This window comes from Hipposideros armiger, unplaced genomic scaffold (assembly GCF_001890085.2).
Source record: "Hipposideros armiger isolate ML-2016 unplaced genomic scaffold, ASM189008v1 scaffold_1214, whole genome shotgun sequence".
Taxonomy (NCBI): Eukaryota; Metazoa; Chordata; class Mammalia; order Chiroptera; family Hipposideridae; genus Hipposideros; species Hipposideros armiger.
In genome coordinates this window covers 328859-337594 of record NW_017732564.1, presented here as the reverse complement: position 1 = coordinate 337594, position 8736 = coordinate 328859, and the positions used below count along the sequence as shown (strand labels likewise).

The 8736-nt window shown below is 43.5% G+C and overlaps 1 protein-coding gene across 1 annotated transcript; it reads left to right on the top strand.

Moving 5' to 3' along the window:
- The first annotated feature begins 1721 nt into the window (after positions 1-1721).
- LOC109376824 (UDP-glucuronosyltransferase 3A1-like) lies at positions 1722-8730 on the top strand. The gene is made up of 5 exons (XM_019632972.1): positions 1722-1739; positions 2008-2580; positions 4780-5011; positions 6538-6757; positions 8421-8730. Exons 1-5 carry the CDS (start codon positions 1722-1724, stop codon positions 8695-8697), a joined length of 1320 nt encoding a protein of 439 aa, XP_019488517.1. The 3' UTR covers positions 8698-8730.
- The last annotated feature ends 6 nt before the right edge of the window (positions 8731-8736 follow it).

Genomic DNA, 8736 nt, shown 5'->3' with positions numbered 1-8736 from the left:
GGGTGGGGAGATAATGAGTGGATGATTGGGTAAATAAGTATTTCACACCAAATAACCTAGTCTAGTCACTGGAGATTCTTTCTTAGTGTGTACTGTCTCTCTTTCACTATAAACATGAATGTATTTATGTAGAAAGTGGGAGTTGTTCCTTTTGGGACCTCCTTGCAATACTTCACTTTGTCTGTAATCTCCCAACACGGAAGCATAGGTACCTCAACATCTCATTGTTGGTAGAGAAATCAGAGCTAATGTTTGCCACTTATTTTTCACCCTTTCATTTAACATATATTCATTAATGGAGGGAAGACTTATGAACATTGGTTTTCTAGTAATTGAACATTGGGTTATGTAAAATCCTTTTAAATAGCAATCAATCTCATGCAAATAATAAATGAAGCTGACTCCTTTTGCTTCATCTGGAATGGAAGGGAACACATAACTCCTTAATTGTAGAAATAAAAGTGGAAAGACAGAAAAACATGTCTATCTTGGTTAATTACAGGAGCCTCACCTATTTTATTTTTTACTTTGAAAATTCTACTTACTAGTCATAGCCCTGCTCAAATCTAACTTTTCTTTCTATAAAGCCTTCTTTGAAACTGAAGGGCCACCGTACCTTCTGTATAGGTCTGACCTAACCTACTCATTTGATACTTCAACTATATTATCTTGCTGGTTGGTTATATATTTTAGTTGTTAGTTATATATTTTAAGTATATGTTTTGTCTCTTCTCCCCTAATTTAATATTTTTGGGGCATAAGGACAAGTATAAGTAGCTGTGCATTCTTGATCTTTTTCTATTTATTACCTTAATTTTAAATATGATTAATGAATTATATTCTAAGAATTTTTATAGCATTACTGAAATTATCCAAAATATTTGGCAACCACTCTTTCTGTTGTGGGAAATCTTTAAAAAAAAAAGACTAATTTTAGTAATCACTTACATTGTGTGTCTTGTAGTTGGTCCTAAAGATCAGTCTGAGATCTACATATTGCTGATGAGTTCTCAGTGTCTGGGCCTTCTCTGTCTGGGGTGCGATGGTGCAGTGCTATACAATTACAGGTGTGCCATGGTATTCATTCTCTTGGTTCTCTATGCAGCCACAGGCCCCTGATGTCTTGAGCCATTGCACCTGTTACCTCTGGTACCTTAAAGTGCAGATGGTTATCCTTATCTATTTCCCCATATAGTGTACAAACAGGAAACAGGGTCATATTCTATATAGGAAGTGGTGGGAAAGAATTGCAAGAAGATAGGTCCCTTAAATAATTCCACAGGCAAAGTCTTAATTACATGTCAGTAAAGCTTTGCCATTATCCTTTTTGGACACCCCATCTGGTATTGAAGTGTAATAACTAATAAAGTATTTCAAAATCAGGATTCTTTTTTCTATTGCATAACCCATGGACACAGGAAGGTGGAATTCCCAATTTTAGCTGAGATTTTGAGTTGTAATATGACCCAAGAGTCCCTTGAGTATGGCAATCTGTCATATCAGAACACACAGTGATTTTAAAAAATAGCCTATATTGTCAATATTTATTGGACTGTGTCATTAAGTGACTTCCACGATTTGGCTGAGTGAACAAGAAAATCATGCATAAAAAGTCAGTATGTAAATGAATGTTAAGGAGACTATCACAGAGCATGTCAAGCAGAAAGAAGTCTGTGAGGTCTGCTATGGTCAGACAAGGCATCCAGAGCAGAAGGCCCAACATGATGATCCATTTTCAGGTAACACAATTCAACTGTGTCTGTGAGTTTCAAGACTTGAGAGTTCAGAGATATGTTTTCTAATGAACTGGCATAGAGAGTTCTTGGGATTTGACTAGGCTAGGAAAGGGGAGGGGAGGAAAGGAACACTTCCAAGAGGATAACATCTGTCCAGAGCATCCAAGAAGAGGGTATTTAGCAGAATAGGATGGCTGCTGCCAGGTGTGCTCTTCCTTACCTGGGATATTTTCTTTATAGCCCAAGATTCTTTTATGTATTGTGAAACTAGCACCTCCAACAAACATTTATCATTTATTTTGTTTCTTATAGAGACAAATTTGAAAACCTTTTAAAACTGCAGAAATTACTGGGGCTTCAGTGCAGCCATTTCCTCAGGAGGAGTGATATCATGGATTCCTTAAAGAATGAGAATTTCGACTTGGTGATAGTTGAAAGTTTTGACTACTGTACATTCCTGGTTGCTGAGAAGCTTGGGAAGCCATTTGTGTCCATTCTTCCTACCACTTTTGGCATGGTGGACTTTGGGCTACCAAGTCCCGTGTCTTATGTTCCAATAGCTCATTCCTTGCTAACCGACTGCATGGACTTCTGGGGCAGAGTGAGGAACTTTCTGATGTTCTTTGGTTTCTCCATGAGGCAATGGCAAATCCTCTCTACTTTTGACAACACCATTAAAGAACACTTCCCAGAAGGCTCTAGGCCAGTTTTGTCTCATCTTCTAAAGAAAGCAGAGCTGTGGTTTGTTAACACTGACTTTGCCTTTGAATTTTCTCGGCCTCTGCTTCCCAACACTGTGTACGTTGGAGGCTTGATGGCCAGACCTATTAAACCAGTACCACAAGTAAGTAAAACCTTAGCTCTCAATATGGATTTTGTGCAGATGTCTTCAGTGCAGATTTGTAGCTGCCCCTGCCACTGGGGTCCTGAGACTGATAGGCAGAAACAAGTGAGGCACCTAAGGCACACTTTTTAAGGAAGAGTCTTCACTTTTCGGGTCATGCAGGTACAGTGATAGGACTTGCATACCTCTGAGATTGAGGGCCTCCTTAAATGGTACACCCAGGCTCTGCCTTGCCTCATGATATCCCTGTCCTGTTGGGGTAAGCCTTTTAATAAGTTGATATTTTTATGTGCATTTTGTAGGATCATATGCGCAGGAAGTATGTTGTAAGCATCTGTCACATACAAGAATTGTTAAAGAGATAAGTTACTCTCAATGAAACAGACAACACTGTGAGTAACGGGGTGTAACCAAGGCAGGAGGGTATAGGACTGACAATAGGACCTGTACTGTAGGCGTTATCTTCAGCATCCACAGCCTGTAGAGCCTGTTTCCTAGCCTTACCTGGGCCTCCTGATTTAATCAATCTGGGTCAGATGTGGGTATTATAAGTTGTAAAAGCTGCTTAGTTGGTTTGAATGCATGGCCCGGCCTCAGAACCCCTGTTCTAGAAGTTTTCAAAATGGAGGGGAGTTGACTGCCTGTTGCCTATCAGCACAGGGGTTGCTGTTTCATAGAATTTATTTTACATAGTATCTTGCCATCTGGAGAGAATAATGGTGATTTTTCATATTTTTAAGGAGATAGAGGCTCAGGTATTATATGTGACTTTCCCACTACCATTCACTTCAGAACCAAGGAGAGCCCTGATTTGGCCTGGGCGTCCAGGCCCCGAAGGGCCTACTCTTCCTTCAGTGGCCTTGCATTAAGCGATCAGGAAGACTTGGAGAATGAGCCATGGGCTCTGAGCTGGTGGCAGGACTTTTGAAGAATGGAGCTGGGAGGGAAGGCATTTCAGCTGGGGAGCAGAGGGGACCATAGTGTCGAGGTAGAAGTGAGCTGCCCATGACTCTGGGTTCCCTGGCTAGACAAGAGAGTGGAAGGTTCAAATGCACAAATATAGTCAAGCCAGACTGCAGGAAGCCTTGCCCGACAGGAGGGCGGATCAGGCCTCTGCCATAGCACAGGGGGAGAGAACTGGTAGGCAGCAGCATAATGGGAGTAAGTGCTGCCATGGCTGTGAGATGGCAGGCTTTGTAAAGAAATGTTTGTCCTCTGTATTTTCCAATTTTTACATCATGGTCTTAGGTTGCTTTTGTCCTGAGTTGTTGGAAAAGTCATGACGCATTTTTGCAACAAAAAACATAGAAAAAATACGTCATGACTTTTCCAACAACCCAATAGTTGTAAAAGGATGACAAGGCTATATTGTCAAAGAAGTCCTTGGAGATGGTAAATCAGGTAGTGTTATGCTGGAGGGAGTCAATAAGATGAAGGCCTGGGAGCTAGGGGGCAGCCACAGACATCCAGAGATTCAGGGTCTGAGGGAATATTTGGAAGAATTAGAAAAACTGTGTTAAAGCTGAGATTATAACATTAGGTCGTGACCTTCCTTAAGAACTGCGTGGGGGACTTGAATAAAATAAGCTATCCAAGTCTGGGGGCTGCCTTTTAAAAACCATCTCATGTGGATAAGGTATTTAGTCACATGGGTGAACCACTGAGGTAGGAGATGAACTGCAGAGATCAGTGACTGAGAATGCCGTGGGATACTGGACAAAGCACTCTACATGGCGCGCTGAGTGTGGGTGGTCAGGAGCCTTCCCTATTCTGCCCTCACTCCTCATGCCAGAGGCCTTCTCCCAGATTCTCCACTCTAGCCTCCAGATGTCCCACATCCCCCTGCTGGTCAGTGGCGCCCTGTCAATTACCTTCCCAACACTACCACCTCTAGTCTGGCTTTGGAGAACTTCCAAGTGACCATATCTCCATGGACCTAAAATGAGTAGAGGGTCTTGGATGGCTCTGACACCTGCATCCAGGTTTCAAAGAAGAAAGATGTTCCCTCCAACAGAATGGATATTAGCACAATGCAGAAGGTGCTAAGCTGTCCCAAGGGCTGTGATAATAGTTTCAGGATAGCAAGCTCTAGGAATGACAGCAGGGTGTGTTAGTAAATAGCCTGACTTTCATTCCATGGCTGTCTTGGCTTTTGTGAACAATTGTGTTCACTTCCTTTCCCTGTTTACCTCTCTCCAGGAATTTGAGACTTTCATTGCCAAGTTTGAAGAGTCTGGTTTTGTCCTTGTGGCCCTAGGCTCCGTGTTTAACATTGCTCAGTTCCAGAAGAGTCTTAAGGAGATGAACAGTGCCTTTGCTCGTCTCCCTCAAGGGGTGATATGGAAGTGTAATCCTGCCCAGTGGCCCCAAGATGTCAAGCTGGCAGCAAATGTGAAAATCGTGACGTGGCTTCCTCAGAATGACCTTTTGGGTAAGGACTACCCAAGTGTGCTTCTCTCTTTTCATTGATGTGTCTCTAAGGCTCATCAGAGCTTTGACCTCTAGTTGGGCAATGCCATCAGCACAAAGAGCTAGTTAGTCTCCAGGGGGCAGGAATGGAGGAGCCCGCTGGAGTTGTTGGCTTTACTTCCAATGAGATCAGATGGCAAAACAGCCATCTCCCCTATCTTCTGTTCTATCTCAGGCCTGATATTGGTAGCCATCAAAGTCACCTTGATCTACTGCATTTGGTCTTGAACAAGGTCACCTAAACAGAATCCAAAACTCTGTGAACTGAGAACACATACCAGGGTGCATGTTGCCACTGCATTTAGAGGGCATGTTGCCACTGCATTTAGAGGCTTCATGATCACCTGTTCATCCACATGCTCTTACACACACACACACACACACACACACACACACACACACGTAGATACATCCTCCTAAGATACTAAGGTGTGAGCAACTCATGCCTTCACAACATTGATGCCAATAGTGTCCTCACGTTGTGCCAAAATACCTGAGTGCCGATCTAAGCAACCTCATAGCCAGTTATATGATCCATTTAATTTCTGGTATCAGAGAGTTCCCTCACCCCCCAAAAGGTTTTCTTTGTGCCTAGTGCTACTGCTTAGAGACCCCTCATAGTCATATCTGTGACTGGATCAGAGGCTTATAAATAAGATTATGACTCAAATTAATCTGTGGAATTTAAGAAACAGATTCCTCATTCCAATTCTGCAAATTATTTCTTTAAGTCTAGGCTGAGACACGTGATTCTCGTTTCACAGAAGAGACAAGAGATTCTGACACACATCTCAGTTGAGCGGCACCGGCTGAGATGAGCCCTTCGTTATCAACATTCATTTTCGTTAGCTCTAAATAAGGGTGGGATGCAAAGGCTGAAAGGGAAATACTGAGTTGTAGTCTCCAGTCTCTGCTTTCAGGAGGCTTCTCATATATTTGAGGAGATAACACATACAGTGTAAGTTATGTGTGCCACAGGGGTTGTGATATCAATGAATGTGTCAGGAATTCAGAGAAGAGGGGAAATTAGTTGGCAATTAAGAAAAGATTGCTTAAAACAGGAGAGAGAGAGAGAGAGAGAGAGAGAGAGAGAGAGAGAGAGAGAGAGAATGAGAGAGAATGACAACAGAGATGAGAGAATCAAAGAGGCACTGGGTGGGTGGAGAAGGATGGATGGATGGATGGATGGATGGATGGATGGATGGATGAAGAGATATGCCTTGCTTAGCACTATTCTGTATAGAATACTCTGGGTTCTAAGTCTTGGCTGTGTTCTGCATGAGGCAAGGAGTCTCTATACAAAGACAAGGCTTGGAACCCTGTATGTTGGAACATGCACCTTGGATGTGTCCAAGCCCAATCATCTTTACAATGTCTCCAGCACACCTTGAGACCCCTTGGTGTATTTTTTTTTGCTCCTGCTGCTTTCCCTGTTACTCTGAAACTTTTAATTCTGAAATGTTCTGCTTTCTTTCTTATTTGCAACAGCTCACCCTCGCATCCGTCTTTTTGTCACCCATGGTGGGTTGAATAGTGTAATGGAGGCCATCCAACATGGAGTGCCCATGGTGGGTGTTCCCAGCTTTGGGGACCAGCCTGAAAACATGGTCCGAGTAGAAGCCAAAAAGCTTGGCGTCTCTATCCCGTTCAATCAGATCAAGGCTGAGACATTGGCTCTGAAGATGAAGCAAGTCATAGAAGACAAGAGGTATGTAGCTTTCTGGGCTGTAGTCACAGAGGCTGACTGAAGACATCAAACACCAGGGGCAACGCGAGGGTCTTTTTTACAATAGCAGCTGAAATTTCCAGGACATGTAATAATGTGTGTGATGCTAACAGCTGACCTGTTTCCTCTGAGAGCAAGGCTGGGCAATGAAGGTTAGATGCTGAGAATAATTGTCTCCCTTATGGGTTGTGAGGAACCTGAACTGCTTACACAGGGTCTCCTCGCGAGGTGTATATTTTGGGGGTGCTGATGATAGAATTTCTACTGAGGCAGGAGGTTTCCTTTCTGTACCCCAATGTGCCACACAGTTCTTCACCTCAGGCCCTTTGTCTGTGCTGCTCCCTGGAGCTCTCCTTCCTCTCTCTTCATGACGGTCAGGTCTCGTCTCTAATGTATTCTCCTCAGAGAGGTCACCTTTTTTTGACAGTCCTAGCTGGACTCCAATACCACCCACTCAAATCTTAATTCATATTTCCTCTGTACACTATTCAGGGTTTGTAATTGTCCCATTTCTTTAGAGCTTTTAATTTATCATCTGTTCCCCCACACTAGGAAGTAGAGATTAAGCTCCCCGATGACAGCAGCAAGTGTCTGTTGTTTTCCACTGTGATCCCAGGGTCTAGTACAGAGCCTGCCACAAACTAAGTCTGAATGAATTTCTGTTAAGTGAGTCATTAAAAATGGCCCTTTGATGTCTTGTATAAATTCTGGTTCAGCACAATGATGTCGCATGAAAAGAAAAGTATATATTTTCTTTATTATAACTTAGCACATTACCTTGCACATAGGTGACCTGGAAGTAATATTTGTTAGATGACTGAAAAACAACCACTGAAAAACAACCACATGGCTTGTGATTCTTAGCCCTAGGAAAGTTGTTAAGCTCCAGGGGTCTGATAACCCCAGAAATTATATATATATATATATATATATATATATATATAAATATATATTTGGTATCTCATCTGTTGAAAATGTTCGGTTTCTGACAAATGAGTTTGTAACTTTCATTGAATTTTCAAAGACCAAGACCCAAATGGCCATGATCTGCTGGCCCCTGTGAAGGAGCCATTTGGGCTGAGCTGGTCCCTGGACATTGTGCATCAAGGCCAGCTACACAATTTGTGGGGCCCCTTGTTATTAAGCTTAAGTATTTCAAGCTAGTGACAGCAGAGAATTAAATCAAGCACAGGACCTGTCTAAGCGGGGGTGGGGGTGGGGCCTGTGCAAACATGCAGCCATAGCCCTTGAAGCCAGTACTGTCAACATGAAGCTCTGCAGGGGCTAGAAAGTACGGGCGTTATCCTGGGCTTCAGTCCCCAGAGTCACATTTGTCACCTAGCCCAGACACCAGCACAAAGTAGGGGCCATTACATCATTAATGACTTTTCTATTGTAAATCATAAGCCTCCTTGGGATAGAGACTAGTCCTTATAGATTTAGTCACTTTTTTATAGTTTAGCACTTTCAGCACTAAGCGTGGATCTTTGCATGTAGGTATCTGTTTGAACTTTTCTAAGGGACCCAGACAGACAGTGGCAAGGCCAGGCCAACAACTTTTCTTTGAAACAATGTGTATGTGACACAAGGTCTCAAAGACTTCTGATATCACATGAGTGATGCCTGCCTGTGTTTCTGCCAACAGGTACAAATCGGCAGCGGTGGCCGCCAGCGTCATTAGGCGCTCCCACCCCCTGACCCCCGCCCAGCGGCTGGTGGGTTGGGTCAACCACATCCTCCAGACAGGGGGAGCGGCCCACCTCAAACCCCACGCTTTCCAGCAGCCCTGGTATGAGCAGTACCTGCTGGACGTCTTCTTATTCCTGCTGGTGGTCCTCCTGGTCACCGTGTGGCTCTGTGGGAAGCTGCTGGTCATGGTGGCCAGGTGGCTGTGTGTGGCCAGGAAGCTGAAGAAGGCCTGATGCACAGTGTAGCCTAGGTGTGCATGTGTGTGTGTGTGT